The sequence below is a fragment of the Trichechus manatus genome, unplaced genomic scaffold, assembly GCF_000243295.1.
Source record: "Trichechus manatus latirostris isolate Lorelei unplaced genomic scaffold, TriManLat1.0 scaffold00141, whole genome shotgun sequence".
Classification (NCBI taxonomy): Eukaryota; Metazoa; Chordata; class Mammalia; order Sirenia; family Trichechidae; genus Trichechus; species Trichechus manatus.
In genome coordinates this window covers 2,983,039-2,999,467 of record NW_004444077.1, presented here as the reverse complement: position 1 = coordinate 2,999,467, position 16,429 = coordinate 2,983,039, and the positions used below count along the sequence as shown (strand labels likewise).

Sequence of the window (16,429 nt, the reverse complement as noted above, 5' to 3'; positions counted from 1 at the left end):
CAGCCCTCATTCTTAGGGCTTCATGCTAAGAGTCAAAGTAAGTACAAAACCAGTCAGCAAGAGTAACTATTACCATGCAGTGATTTGATGCTGACCATATGTCAGCATCTGATCTGCAGGTAGAATGAGGAGACAGCCGTGTTAAAGGGCAGGAGAGCCACAGGGCCCTTGCGTTTCCTTTCTAGGGGCGAGGAGGCATGTGTGATAGTCAGTGCGCTTGTAAGGGACTGTCTGAGTGCCTGGCTCTGTCCTGGGCAATACAGGGCTTTGGTAAAGAGAAAGGTAGGAATATAAACCCTACCTGAGTACAGGAGCATTGTCACTTCAGCTCCATATGACAGTTAATGTGCCTGGCTGGCCCACACGGTGTTCGCTATTTAGTACGGATTTCACAATTCGCAGGTAAAGAAGTCGAGTCTGGTAAAGGTTTCAGAGTAAGCTCCTCTTATTTCCTTAGGGCTGGCAGCAAAAAGCTGGAAGCAGTGGGTTTGATGGTGCCAACGTTCACAGATGGAATCTATCCCAGTATGTGCCTGCGGAGCTTCCACTGAAAGTGTCTGGAGCTCCTGGAGTGTCAAGCTCAGACTTGGCTCAGAGAGCTCTGGCTGCCTTGATTGGTGGGATCAAAAATGAAAGCCAGAAACAAACAGGGGCTGCCTGAAGATTGCAGTCCCACACCCGTTCACACCCTTAGAAATTGGGAAACAGTGTGTTGTCTCCCTGTGGGCCTGTAAGTCAGTGCTCAGGCCCAAGCTTGCCTCTGACACCTCCCTGCAGCAGCTTCTTTCTGGATATGGTCTGAACATTGGGGAAGGCCGGCTCAGCACTTCCTGGGAAACAAATATTTCCTTCTACCCTAATGAAGCTCTATGGCAGATGTGTCCAGGAGCTGCACAGAGCGATCTGAGGGCAGAGCTTGGTTCTGGGTCTTTTTACGAGGATGTTATTTGTGATTGACTTTTTTGTGAATGTATACTTTTAATCGACATGTAACATACATATCTTGCTTGATATTGATGCACATTTCTATTTTGCAAAACAAAATTACTTAAATCTCCCAAGGACCCGGTTTCCCTGCACAGGGGATGATTCTTAAAATTTGTTTCCAAAAGGATTTTGATGACTACTGAAAAAAGAAAAATCAAAAATTCCTTCACCCCCTTGACTGTTATAAATGGTTTTATAAATACTACGTTTCATTGATCTGTCGTATGTCAAAATGTAATTATCAACTTAAAATCTCAGATTTTGACAAATACTTCACTAGTTCTTGAGCTGTGCTCAAGACATAGAAGACATAGAAGAGCTACCTGAAATCTTTGGCGTAACGTTCTGTGGCTTGTGTTCCCCAGGTCATCCCAGTCATAGATCTTCTCATACCATTGGCCTCACTGCTCAGGTGTCTCTTAGCAACTGCTTAAGCCGTAGATCTGGGGAGAGTACAGTCAAATGGGTTGACAGCTTTGCTTTTCAATGACAATAGCTAATAGTTCCCCTGGCATGGAGTTGGCCCCTTGCTTTAGGTGGACTCACTGTACTCCATTGGAGGATGTGATTATACTGTGCTGGCAGTATCAACTGATCTGAGATCTTAACAGTATTAAGAGCGCTTTGGCTCTTGCGGAGATTCATTGTAAGGGCAGAACCAAAAATAGATGAATTTTTAATTGCATAGCTTAGCCTATGCAGACGGTGCCAGGAACCCAGCCTAGCTATGAAGACCCTGCTTCCAAAGAGGCAAAAGGTAGTGATTATCCCTGTTAGTGTTGGAATGATGGTTGAGGACCCCCAGAAAGAGCTGTCATTGTTCATTATTTCTTTTTGGTTACTCATTTTGCTTCTCTTTTCTCCCAGTTTCTCTGAAACATAATTAATAGACAGAGTTTCCACCAGGAGCGGACTGTGGGCTGTTGAGTAGGTTGGCCTCAGAAGCCATTAGAGCATAGATGGGCATCTGAAGGAAAAGGGCCAAGCGTTTACAATCGCCCAGACTTTGATTGGGGAGTCTGTGGCTTGGACAGCAGACCTGTCTTTGGTCCTGTAAGCCCCTGAGCTGTGCACAAGAAGATGCCCAGGGGAAAAGAGCTTGGAACGGCTGAGATTTTCTCAGGGCTTTATGGCAACAGCTGTGCAGGGCTTTCTCCTCTGTTTCTGGGACATGGAGCACTTCTCTGTGTGATTTCAGGGTGACCATGAATGAGTCAGAGTCAGCTCGACAGCAACTGGTTTACTGATTTATGGCCTAGACTGAGAGCTTCCTGACACCTGGGCTGGAAAGAGGTGGGAGCTGTGAGAGCAAACCCAGTTTCTCTCCCTACAATCGCAGGTAGAGTCTGAACTGACCTAGGGGATTTTTATATCAAAGCCAGGCTGTCCAACCTTCTCTTCATCTTTCATGAACATCCGTGGGTGCTGAATATGTTCGAGACATGGGGGATATAAAAAAGGTGTGATTCTTGCTCTGAAGGAGTGTGTGATCAGGAATCATAGAGCTTTAGATGTAAAATTCTTAAAATGATTCTAGTCCAACTTCTCATGCCTGGAATCCTTGCTTCATGTCCCTGAAAAGAGGTCATTCAGTTTTTGCTTGAATACTTCTAGAGAAGAGAGGCTCACTACCTACTGTGTACTACTACTCTTCTGGAAAATGTAGTTAGGAAGTTCTTCCTTATGTTGAATCAAAGTCTGTATCTCTTTATATTCCTGCATTTAGTCTTTGTTCTGTCCTCTACAACCACAGTGAAGGGGTGAATCCCTCTCTACCATCACAGCTGTCACTTCTCACAGGAAAGACCTTGTCCTGAACTAAGGCCCATGACCTTTCTCTCTTGTTACCTTTTAAGCACATAACCCTATCCTGATTCTTGACTGTTTTAGCATTTGAGACAGTAAACTAAGCTATCGTAGGAATCTTGCAGTTTCCATTTATAGTATATAGAGGGAAGCTCTATTAGTGAATCAAGTACAGACTATCAGTGCCCAAGTCTTTCTTTAGGAGTTATAAATATAATATTATTATATGGTCAGTATTTTTGTCATGGGCAGGGCACAGTTCTAGGCTGCAGGGGCTTCTTCTGCCCTCATGAAATTAACAGTCAAATCAGAGACAAAATGCACATGCACACCAGAATTCCATTCGGATGAATACAACAGCTAATAGTACTATAAAAACAGATAAAGGAAAGGTTCCTGAGGGTGGTGTAGTTAAGAAGTTGTCCTGGGCTGGAAGAATGTGTACCACTCTTGGGTACCAGCTGTGGACTGCCTCAGGCTTGATGGTACTTTCTTTCATTAGCAGCTGGGTGATGCCCTTTGACCTTGAAGGAGATCTCCTTTCAATATGCCCATCTGTCTGAAAACAAAGGCCACCTTTTATAGGTGATTTTAGCCTACAAGTGGTAGTGTGTCTTGGAGCTATCTCTTTTGAAAACAAAATTAAAAGGAAGTAACATAATTTGTGGTAGAACTCAGAACAACGTTCAGGACATGTTCTCTCTTCTGCCACATTACCAACAATTCATGATATCTCTGAAAGAAACAGAAAAGCCTCATTGAAATGAAGGGAACATGGAAGAGCCAACTCTGGTTTAAGGAGGCTTTTGGGAAAATAACATGGTACCGAAAGGAGCCTTGGTAACCTTGGTTCCACCCTGTTGGCTGCAGCTAAGCAGAAACCTCAGCGCTCTCCAGCCTCTTCACTGACCTTTTCTCAGATTTTATCAGTCTTAGCTCCACTGTAACCTCTGGGGATACTGACCACCTTCCCTATCCTCCTTTAAGCTTTTGGCTTCCTGGCTCCGATGACCCTGCTTGCTTATAGCCCTGCAGTCTCTCTTGTTAGTCCACCCCACCCACTCCCTTGGTGTTAATGCTTCTCCTTCTTGGCCCATCAGTCCTCTGTTGAATTCCCTAAGTGGTCTCCACTTTATGACTCCATCTGTCCTCTGAACGCCGATGACACCACAGCTGCTCTCCTAACTTTCAGACCCGTATCTCCAACTGCCAACTGGAAATGTTTGCCATGATGTTCTGCAGGCTCCTTAGGCACAGTATCTCCAAAACCAGACTGGTATTCTTTCTTTGGAAGACCTGTTTTTCTTATAATCATTTATCTTGGTTAGGTCTTATTACCCAATCTTATAAACTATGAATGTCTATATTGTTTTTGATTTCTCTCTCCCTGGCCATCCAGACTTAGTCACCAAGACCTATTGATTCTACTCTTCAGTGTCTTTGGAATTTGTCCCTTTAGTCATCCTAGTTCACACTCTTCCATCTGTCATTGAACTACTTACATTAGCATCTTACTTGGTCTTATTTTCTCCTACTTTCTTTCCCTGCTCCCTGCCCTCCAACCCCATCCTTGAGTTTCATCCCTATAAAAACACAGATATGATCATGCTGGCCTTCTGCTTATAACCCAATCCCTTCAACCACTGCCTTCCTCCATAATTCTTCTTTGCCTCATAACATACAGACCTTACTTTTGGCCCTAGCTCCTGCCACTTCCACCTTGCTCTGATCCCTTGGATTACATGTCATGTCAAAGACATGCACATACTTTCATAGCTTTGTGGTTTGGTTCATGTTATATCTTCTATCTAGAATCTAGAATACCCTTTGGCTTTTTTTTTTTTTTTCCCTTTCCTGACAAATTTCTGTTCATCCTTCAAGACATTTTTTTAAAATCTCTCTTTCTCTACAGTCTTTTTTTAAAGAAACCCCTTCCCTGCACCTGCAAAATTACTTTATCCCTAGGCCATCCTACCGTTTCACCACTGCACCTCTTATGATGTTGCATTTAGAAGTGTATGTGTCTGGCCAGCTCGATACTGAGAGATACTGACTTTCTGATCTGGCCATTTGGGCTTCAGAAAACAGGGTGCCTGCCTCATAGTGACACAGCTTTTCTGTGGAGGGACCCAAAACCTGGTACAAATCTCTTGGTGCCCATAGTGAGGGGTGCTAATGCTCTCAACCCTGTAAGCTTTGCATCTGATCCGACTTTTAGCAGCAACTCATCATGGTTCCATGTTTGCAGGCACTCTCCACCAGGTCTCCTGCATTGATGTTACACACAATACAATATGATCTATGATATCTACTTCGGAAACACAATTAGACTCCTGCTGTAAAAGTTACAGCTACTTGTTACAGATTTATATATGCCATAGATTAAAGGATCCCCAATCACAGTTCTCGACGTAGTGAAATAAGAGGGAAAAAAAGTTTTAGTCATGTATCTACCAATTCCTGTATATAAAGAGGCTTCCTACGGTACACTTGTTTACAGTTAAATACAAGTTCATTAGTGCTTTATAGGGATCATTTCATAGATAAAGGGTTAAAAACAGTAAGTAATGTAGCCTCTCTTCAAGTGGATTTTATATTCCTTTAGGGATGGGTAGGAAAGTCCCTGGAAAGAGCACTGTATTTGGAGTCTGGAGTTTGGAATCTAGTTGTAGTCCTTTAATTTTTGTCTATTTTAACTTTTCCTTAGGATAACTGGAAATAATAATAATAGTTATAAATTGCCATATGAAATATAAGAGTTTAAGTTATGTTTATTTATGTTCACCCCTACCAGATATTTGTACAGAGGGACTTCTACAAGGTGCCATCAGACAGTCTGGCCAGATTGTGAGTTTGTTACTTACAGGATCATCTGGTAGCCCTTAAGGTCCTGGGGTGGCCCAAAAGGTTTGTGCTTGACTACAAACCTAAAGGTTGGCAATTCAAACCCATGCAGCGGCACCCCAAAGGCCTGGTGATCTGCTTCTACAAAGAAAAGCCTATGAAACAGTTCTACTCTGTAACACATGCATTTGCCATGAGTCGGAGTCCACTCAATGGCAACTAGTTTGGTTTATTTTGGTTTCAAGGTGGCCCTTAGAGGAAGAAGGGGGGAGTGAAATTGATTACACAGTTTGGTAGAGATGAAATTTAAGATGCAGAAAGGCTACGTTGATACCTGGAATATCAAAGAATGAGTGATATTAAGATGTCCAATGTGAATGTCAAAAGTCCCACTTTAATGCCAGATCTTTCTTTTAGTTTGAAAAAGAACTTCAGAGAATTTCAGAAGCCTATGAGAATCTGGTCAAATCTACAAGCAAGCGAGAGTCGCTGGACAAGGCTATGAGAAACAAATTGGAAGGCGAGATTAGAAGACTTCACGACTTCAACAGAGACCTCCGAGGCATGTCAAGTTTGATTCACGTTTCTCTCCCCGAACCACCCATGTGGCCAGCTGCCTGATTTCAGGGCCAAATTGCTTTGCTGCAGGTGCTATTCTGTGCTAGATAATCTTGTAAATTCCATCCAGGGTGGGGGGAGGGGTGGTCCTCAAAGAGTAGAATTGTTCTTTGCTGCCTTGCAGCTTGCAGGTGGCAGCATTAAGTCTTAGAAGTGACACCTGTGTGCATGAGTCCATGAAACGGACGGAGCACGTGTGCAGCTTGTTCTTGCTTTAAAAGTACTTAACAGTGACCTGTGACCAGGTGAATGGGAACATTTGAAAAAGACCAATGTTGGATGACGATCCGAGTCATTTGGTAGCATTCTTTGAAAGCCAATGCGTAACACTTGCTAGGTATAGTATAGAAGACAGAGCTTGACATACATTTTTCCTTCAAGAAGGAAAAAAGGCTCACAGTTATGAAAAGAGTAGACGTATATACTCCCTGAAAGATGGAGGCCACCTGCTGCAATATCTTGGCAAACCCCAAAGTGCAAGATGATTTAACGCGTTAAATTTCACTTCACTTTCAGTCGGTCACAGCATTTTCCAGTTGCCTCATGTATCATCAGAACAGTCAATGTATTGGTAGTCCCTGGTAGCTAGATCCTCCCTTTTCTGTTGTTGCACTCCTTTTGGCATGGGTAGTTAATTGCTGTTCTGATTTTTGTTGTTGTTGTTCTGAGACTATAGATAACAGTCAGTGGTTAAAATATAGGGCTGATGGTCAAGGTTATGCTACAGGGCTGGGTTTGAGGCCAAGAAAACATAACCTCCTTGTGAGGACTTCACATGGGGGGTTTGCTGGCCTTGCAAGCAGTGAAGTGGTTTTTCTCAGAACATGTCTTTGCTGCCTGTTGGCATGAGATTGCATAAAGACACCAATGTGGCTTCTGAAGACTTTTCTTTTGGTATCTTGGAGTGTGGGTATTGCTCCTCCCTCAGAGCTGTTCAGACTTTGACTGTTCCCTGAGTATCTCTTCATACCCAGCTCTTGGCACCCATTTCATTTCTCAGTTAGATGATGATTTAAATCCATATGTATTTATTTTTAACCATTTCCCATTAATGTGTAGATCGACTGGAGACCGCCAACAGGCAGCTGTCCAGCAGGGAGTACAACGGGCATGAAGACAAAGCTGCAGAGGGGCACTATGCTTCCCAGAGTGAGTCTCCACTTTTGTTTATTCTGAAGTGGGTATTTTTAAAAACGGGGGGCTTGAGGGAGAGAAAAATAATCACATTAATTTTAAGGTGGGTTTTGTTCTCTTTGCTTTTTGTTTATTAATTTAGCGTAGAAACTGTTGGGTCTCACATGAACTGCCCATGTGGCCAACAGCCCAATCTCTGGTTTGGTCTGCCAAAGACAAAGTCGAGGTAGGTAGGTGTTAGTAATGTTTATTCCATCCTTGTGACCTATAGTTTATGTCTGTATATAATGCCCTCCAAGGAATAGCAACATTGCAGTGTTTCCTGGCACTCGTTACTTTAAATAAATCACGGCCCTTTTTCTCAGGTCGAAAGGGAAGGAGGCCTAGTGGTTCTCCTGGCTTGTTGTATGCTTGCTTAAGTTGAGCTCACTTAGGCTTGTTCTAGGCTGATTGCCGCTTGCCAGCAGGTACATTGTCTAAACGATCACATTGTACACTCACTTGAGTGTCCTCAATATGTGATCTCATTTCCAAAAATCTTTGAGCCCATTTCCACCAGGATAATGAACAGTTCTTTCTATGCCTCTAGATTTATTGGGAGAATATTTCATTAATTTCACCAGAGGCAAATGATAGAATCAAATGGGTCTTAAGAAACCATTGGTCAAGGCTTGAATTTCTGCAAATTCATTGCACATGCCAGAAATTTTAAAATCCAACTATTTTTTTTTTTTTTAAAGCTGTTTAGAAAATTGGATGCATTTCTAATGCAGAAGTGTCAACATCATTGTAAGTGCTCACGAACTAAACGTAGTTGTAACGAGAAAGTAATGTATTCAGGTGCTAGCTGTCTTCCCGTAATGATGGTATTCTGATGCCTACATCTCTCAATACAGCCCTACATTTTAAAGGTTCGAGAATAATTGGTTAAGTTTTCTAATTCCCAATACTCTTTGGCTGGGTTTAAGTCCTTTCATTTCCCATAAATTTACTCATGAATACATTCCAGTCATTAGTCTAAGCTTCCCTTTTAAAATTCTGTTTTTGGCACATGGACACTAACACCACCTAGGGCTTTTGCCCCAGATTCCTTTGTAGTCTTGCAGTAGGTAAATTGGCCTGTGTTCCAATTCATGTTAAAAGCTGTATCAGCACCTTGAATTATTCTAACAAAATTTCTCTCTTCTTACGGGTGTAGTAGATTTTCCATCTCATATGAACTTTTGTTTGAAAAATGAGTAATCTGTGCTATTTGCATTTAGAATGTTGGTACATTACTTCTGAGTGATGGAGTGCCTAGGTGGAATAAGTGTCTTCGTGACAGTTACATCAGCAATGTCAGTTTTGCACACTGCCAGTCCTCTACCTTCTTGCCAAGGGATATTATTTGATCACTTAGTTCAGATCAAAATGGAAAAGCCAGTCAGTTTCATCTGATGGACATTTCCTCTGGCCTGCTAACTCAGGCAGATGCTAATGGAATAATAGGGTTTCATGTTGTGTGTTTTCAAAAATGTTCCTAAAGACTCTTAACCTTCTGGCTCAAAGCTGAAACATCAGTAAGGCAGGCAAAAAGGCCTTTCCAGTTTTACAGGGAATGATTTGTTCTGAGAAAATATGTGCCCTCTGTGTTCCAAAGGCATAAACAAGGGAGTTCAGAGGCATTTCTGAACTGCCTAAATGTATCTTTCTCAGTGTTGATGTGCTCAGGCAGAGCATTTGGATCAGGTTTGAGAACAGTGATATTTAACCAATTTTTCTATACCTAATCTTTATAAGATACTTTGTGCCCTCCTCACAGCTTTGTAATTATTTACATTAGCTTTTTGTCTCCCTGTGTGGCCAAGGAGTGGACTGAAGATATTGTTTTAACTTTACAGAAATTCTTTTAAATTGAGTTGTAAAAACTCTGTATGTTAAGGAAATTAGCATTTTCCCCCACCATATATGTTACAGATATTTTGCCCAGTTATTTGACTTTGATCTTTGATTATAGTTTTCTTTATATTACAAAATATTATTTAACTAACCATATTTATGTATTTTAAGAAGCCCTGGTAGCACGGTGGTTAAGCACTTGGCTGCTAACCAAAAGGTTGACACTTCGAACCAACCCAGTGGCTCCATGAAAGAAAAATGAGTAATCTGTTTCCGTAAAGATGACAGCCTTGGAAACCCTGGGGGAGCAGTTCTACTCTGACACACGTGGGGTCACCATGACGATGGCCATTGGTTTTGATTTTTTTAGAGATCTTAGTCTGCATTTCAGGAGCCCTAGTGGCACAGTGTTGAAGCACTCAGCTGCTAACCAAAAGGTCAGCAGTTCAAACCCTCCAGCCACTCTGCAGGAGAAAGATGTTGCATTCTGCTTCCGTAAAGATTGGAAACCCTATGGGGCAGTTCTGCTGTGTCCTGTAAGGGTCACTATGAGTTGGAATCGGCTCAAGGGGAATGGGTTATTTATGTCTTTTAGGTTTTATGTCATACATAGAAAAGCCTTTTACACTCCAAGATTATGATAATATTCACCTATGTTTTTTCCAAATGTTTATGATTTCATTGTTGACAAGGCTCGTATTTTGGGAACTAGCTCAAGAGGCAGCGTAGAAGAGGAATTCGTGAAGGACTGACCTAGAAGAAAGGAGACTAGATAGCAGATATTTTAGTATCTGGGCAAGAGATACAGAGTTCCTGAACTGAGGCAGTAGAAGTAGTGATGGAGAGCGGAGAACTGATAAGCTAGTGACAGATCAGTAGGACTTGGTGACCAGCTGAATATAGCAGTGTGAGAAGGAGAAAGGAGTGTGACTAGGGTAATGAGATGGATGGTCACTATTCAGCAGTAAAAACCAGGAAGAGCTGGTTTGGGATTAGACAGAGTTAAGGTTTGAGCATGTTGAATCATCTCACCTTGTGGCCCATAGCTAAGTGAGAAGTTATAACAATAGGTGCAGAGATACTCAGAAGGCTAGTGATGGGTGGTGCTGTCAGTGTTTCTTTTCAGCATGTGGGTAGAAAATGGCAGGCGTAAATTACTGCTTCTCCTCGTAGTTGTTAATGTGTTCCAATATGTATGTGTTCTGTTAGAAATTCTATTATTAGAATGAATTTCAAACCCCTAGTGATCAAAATTATAAATATTGCCCACTCAAGAGGAGGCCTACCTTTTTAAATGAATCTTTTGGTATTCTAGCACTTGGCTAAGAGAAAAACAAGACTGCATAGCAAGCAGTAGTGATTTCTTTGGATAATACATACCAAGGAGCTAAGGCTAAGTTGTAGAGCCCCTGACAACCACCCTGGCCAGTGGGGAAGTAGAGCATACAGTGTTCAACTTTTTGCTAAATGTTCATGTTGAAGCTAGGAGTACTGGTTCAAGAATACCCAAGCAACTCTTTCAGTACAAGTGGTAGGTGGAACTTGAAAACTCTCAGTTAATGGAGGAGGTCCTTCTTGTCCAATTTATACATTGCCCTGCTGCCTCGGGTAGTTTTAAAAACTAAACTCTCTGTTCTTAAGTTTGAGCCTGATAAAAGTCTTGGATGGACTGCCTGGGTAGTTACTACTCAGCTCTAAAAGTTAATCATGAGATTTGTCTTTATGAAAAATTATGCAGAATTAAGTGCTTAGGAGTTTAACGGCTGTGAGGATTTTTTTTCTTATCACTTCATGGTGTTGCAATTCCTCCTTTGGAGGAATTCAGAAATTTCTTGTTCATTTTCTGTTTTTGCTCGTTTGTTTTATTCCCACAAGTTTTTACAGCTTATAGATAACTGATGTCAAAGCCAAATTGCCCCTGAAAACATGGCTTCTTGCCAGTTCCTGCTCGGTCTGACTGTGTAAAACTGGGCCTTCTTTGTCCTTTAATTTAACTGAGGTTCCCATTTTTCCCTTTCATTTATTTGTGGACACACACACACATCAGAGGGAGGTCACAGTCAGCTAAGGCAGTGCCCTGGGAATGTCTCTTACCATTCTTAGCTATGTCTCTCAGGAAGTGAAACTTTTTGTACCATTTCTTTCTGAAAATTGATAACTCTGCAGAATTCCCAACAGCTTTAGGCCAGAAACTCAAAAATAAAATATTAGATGTGGGGAAACTAGATTGGTAGATATGAAGTTTCATTTTATAGGGGTTTTAAGTAGATGTGTCAGGGCCTTGTCATATTCTTGGATTGAGCAGGAACCTAATTAGCTCTGGCAGGCTCTATTATCCCAGCATAAAACCAAGCCATGTTTAAAGGATACACAAGGACTAATCTCCACCCCTCTGGGATTTTTTAGGCACTCCAGGTTTAGCATATCGAGTTTAACTTAAGTCTGTTTAAAGTAGATTCTGGCTCCTAATGGGTGTCCCTCTCTAAGAAAGAAAGATTTCTTGGACATTCAGTGATTCATGTAAAAGAACATATTTTGAGTAATAGGTGTGAATGAGTCAGAACTAGGTGGATTTGATTTCTCTTAAAATTCTCATGGGTTTAAAAAATGACAGAAAAAAAATATGTGGGACTGCACTGTTTTAAAAATAACAATAATTTGCCATTCTTAGCATGTCTTGTAATCATTATCTTACCCTTGAATCTTATTTTAAGTACCTTGGTCTTAAAATAGAACCTAAAAGAGACTAAAATAATTTCCTAAAATAAAGTCCCTCTGGTTTTTATATTTTCTGTATGGTCTTTTTTTGAAACACAAAGTAGAAATTACAATGACATAAAGCTTAATTCTGTTGACCCACATAGAACATAAGGAGATTATTCCAATTCCTCACGGGGTTCACTGTGAGTCGAAATCCACTCAACGGCACTGGGTTTTTTTGGGGTTTTTTTCTGGTTCGTTGGGTTCCATTGCGTCAAATATTGTGGGTTTCTGTCAGGCTTCATTAGGAAGGAAAGGTTAGATAGATGTTTTCCAGTATGGGCACACTGGCTTACCTCCTCCTTTGTTGGCCAACCAGCGCTTTCAGCTCCTCCTAACTCTGTCCCCCACCAGCCCCCCAGCACCACACTCCTGTTACAGCACTTACTCTACATTCTGTACAGTCATGATTTATCTGCATGAATCTCCTTGACTAGGTGGGAGAGTTACAACCATCCTTTACCAGTACTCTACCCCCACCCTCCACCCAAAGACCTTGAGTCTTTATGTAGCAGGCACTCAGTAAAATGTTCATGGAGTAGAAAATCCTAGTAACAACAGGCTTGAAATTCTCATGAACCATCAGCTTATTTGAAATGTCCTTTTTGTTTTAACTTAGTATGTCCCAGTCTTGTTGGTTATCCTGTTATTTCAAGGTAATAGGCAAAATCAAAGAAGCCCTTGTGGCACAATGGTTAAGCACTCAGCTGCTAACTGAAAGGTTGGAGGTTTGAACTCACCCAGTGGCTCTGTGGGAGAAAGACTCTGCGATCTGCCTCCGTAAAGATTACAGCCAAGAAAACCCTATGGGGCAGTTGTGCTGTCACATGGGGTTGCTGTGAGTCCAGATCGACTAGATGGCACCTAACAACAACAGGCAGAATCATTAAAAGAACTACTGTCAGAATAGAAGCTATTTTTAAATGTTCAGATTTCTTCTTCTTTGAAAAAATTTTATCGTGGTAAAATGCAGTCGTGTGCTACGTAACATCTGTTTGGGCAACATCTGACCACATCTACATCTCCGGGCCCATAAGAGTTCAGAAATCCAGATCAGAGAACAGATCACATTCCATAATCACGAAGATCCTCAAAAACAAAGAAAAAATTCTCTACACTATTAAAGGATCAGCTCCACTGAAAGCTACAAGGCTATGGAAATGCAAGAGGGACCTATATCAGATACGGAGAAATCGCTAATGACGTGGGTTGAGGACCAAACACAAAAATTCCTCTCGGTACATTGACCATCACTGTTAAGGCACGAAACTTGTTCAAGATGCTTATAGACAAAGCAGAACCAGACTAAGACACCAAGTTTAGTGCTAGCTCTGGCTGGTTCAAGTGGTTCAACATTTTTCCCTGCATGATGTGAAAGTGAGTGGTGAGTTTGTGAGTGCTGATGCAAAGGCAGCAGAATAATTTGTTGAAACCTATTTAGTCAATGTAGGTACACTACAGTATCCCACGGGGTCCTGGTGGCACAGTGGTAAGAGCTCGGCTGCTAACCAAAAGGTGGGCAGTTCAAATCCACCAGCCGCTCCTTGGAAACCTTGTAGGGCAGTTCTGCTCTGTCCTGTAGGGTTGCTATGAGTCGGAATCGACTCCACAGCAACGAGTTTTTAATGGGTAAAGTATCCCATTTAGCTTTGGTAAGTACATAATATGGTGTGCGCACAACATCCAAATTACATACAGAACGTATCGTGGATGTTAAGTGACGCATGACTATATATAACTAAACATTTGCCATTTCAACTATTTTTCCATGTATAATTCAATGGCATTAGTTATATTCACTATGTTGTACAACCATCACCACTATCAAATTTCTTTACCTTTCTCCTTCCCTCCTTCCTTTATTTCAAGTAGAAGGATATCTAGGTAAGGGGACTCTTTGATGATGCATCAAGAACAGTAGTAAAAGGTGATATTACTACAGTTGGTTTTCAGTTTCCTGGACACTTTCTCCTTTACTCTGATGTGGATATGTTGGAGGTGAGAGTCGATTGTGGTATATAAAGGTTTGTGTAGCAACTGGACAGATGCCCATACTGACCAATCCATAGACCATGCCAGACCCCACAGGGCAGTGGCATGGGCAAAGGGGGTGGAGTTCGGCACCGTCCATGAATCCTACAGTGATGATATCTTTTAGATCAAGAAAATTGTCTTGCCCTAAATTAACTGATTCTTCTTAAAGATGACCACTACACTTAGTAGGATTGTGTACTTTTAAAAAATCAAAGGTTTTGTAGGCACAGGCTCAAGCAAGTAGTCTTGGCTCAATTGCTTCATCTTCTAATTCCTGTTCTCCCACTAACATGCTCAGTAACCTGAAGTCAGATGCTTCATCTCCCCACACCTCCACTTCCTCTAAAGGAGCAGAGGAATAAATGTAACTCAACCAACAGAGCTATGAGGGATAAACAGTGATAGGAAATGTGAAGAAACCTTGATAAAATCAATTTATTCCACAGCACTTCTCCCTACATCCTTCCTCCATCTATTTCAGCACTCACATTCTCTGGAAGGACCTGCCAGTTTTCAGGGTGGAGGAATGGGCTGAGTTCCCAAAGAATGCCTGTGTGGCTTACCGAGTGAGCCTTGCTGAGTTTGGACAGTATAGCGTGTGAGTGCTTAAGCCCACTTGATGAGCCTTGACAGGCAGCAGCACTGAGAAACTTCAAACCTACATGACAACCAGAAGAGTGCATGGGCTGCAGGGCATCTGTTTATGCTCAATCAGATCTTCTCTCCAAGTGTGAAAATTCAGGTTACCCAATTTAGACCCTGATTTTCCATGCTTAAAGAACCAGAGCTGATTGAGGAATTTTCTTGGTCATGTGGTGATATCTGGTCTCTGTGAGTGGCCACGGGTTATGATTTTCATGTTGTTGATTTTAAAAGTATTTATTCGCTTGGCATCCCTGTTAGGAGGTTGAGGAACTAAGTATCTTAAAAATGGAAGAGTTGCTGTGTGAAACTTTTTTACGGTCCACACTTCCTGTGCTGCATGGCTATGTGGATTGAGTAAACACAGACTGAAAAACGTATTGAAATTCATTTGCATTCTATGTGGTGTCTGAGAACCTTTGCTTGCCCTAACAGTTCACAACCAGGAAATCCACCTTCAGGTCTAAGCTAAAATTAAACAGCAGTTCCTCAGGGAAGTCTCCCCAAGATAGGGATAGGTCTTCCTTTTATGGTGCACTTAGCTGCTAACAGAAGGTTGGAGGTTTGTGTCCACCCAGAGGTGCCACGGAAGATAGGCCTGGTGATCTACGTCTGAAAAATCAGCCATTGAAAACCCTAAGGAGCACAGTTTTACTCTGGCACACATGACGTCAACTGGTTTTACATATACTCCCCTAATACTCTATGTAAAGTCCCTGCGTGGTGCAAATGGTGCTGGTTCTGGCAGAAGACTGCAATCAAGAGCAATCAAATGGTTTACCCAATGGCCCATAGGAGTTTAATGGTTAAACCACGACTACATTTGGGATCTTATTCTTATTCTTTTCCTTCCCCTTCTTCAAAAGGTCATTTCTGTTGGCTCTTAGAGTGACTAAAGACTTTACATTTTCACCCTGAATAATAATGGGACATAATTATCGTACTAGAAAGCTTATTCGGCTGCACATTCTTTAGCCCAGTACTGTGACTTAATAATAATGTTTTAGGTCTCCTCAAGTGAGTTCCAGCTACTGGAATTAACATTCTATTGTAATAAAAGGCTTTGTTTGGTAATCCAGTCTATCCTCTTCAGATTAAAAAAAAAAAAAAAGTTTTTGTTTTTTTTTTGCTGAGACCAGAATAGAACTTAGAGTCTAAAAAAAGTTTTCTCCAAATGTTTGTGAAAATTAAACTTTTTGGTTTTTGGACAATAAAAATAAAAAGTAAGCAGAATACACACATAACAATGTATGTATAAATTTTTGTATGAGAATAACTTGAAATGTAAACTTTCACTTAAACTACAATAACAAAAAAATAAAAAAGTAAGCAGAATACAGTGAGTAATTTTAGTTCTGTTTCTTACAATTAGTTTTGAAATTCCTTTTGTTTCCTGAATTGTAGTGAGAGCATACAGTTGTATCTTAATGGAGTCAGAGAACTTTGAGGGGACAAAGTGTTTAAGTCCAGAAAGTTTGGTCTTAGACCATTAAAAATAAGCTTGCATCTGCTACTAATTTTCTTTTTGCTTACAAAGACTGTGGTTTGGTAGAAGGAAAAGAAAAAAAGGGTCTGTTCAAAGCAAGTTATGAAAAATGACAGTGGGAGTGGTTGCAGAAGTTAAAGGAAGGGAGAAAATGTAATTGCAGGCAGCACATTTCTGCCTGATCAGTCCTACAGTGAATCACTTCTTTCCCCAGATGGAACAATTTCCCCCCCATTAACT

The 16,429-nt window shown here is 41.3% G+C and overlaps 1 protein-coding gene across 1 annotated transcript in view; it reads left to right on the top strand.

Annotated features, from left to right (window-relative positions):
- Positions 1–16,429, top strand: part of AMOTL1 (angiomotin like 1) — a 127,581-nt gene that overhangs the window by 75,278 nt on the left and 35,874 nt on the right. Inside the window, exons 5-6 of the mRNA XM_023739832.1 lie at positions 6,055–6,199; positions 7,315–7,404. Of these exons, the coding sequence (XP_023595600.1) occupies positions 6,055–6,199; positions 7,315–7,404 (235 nt within the window). The remainder of the gene's footprint in view (positions 1–6,054; positions 6,200–7,314; positions 7,405–16,429) is intronic.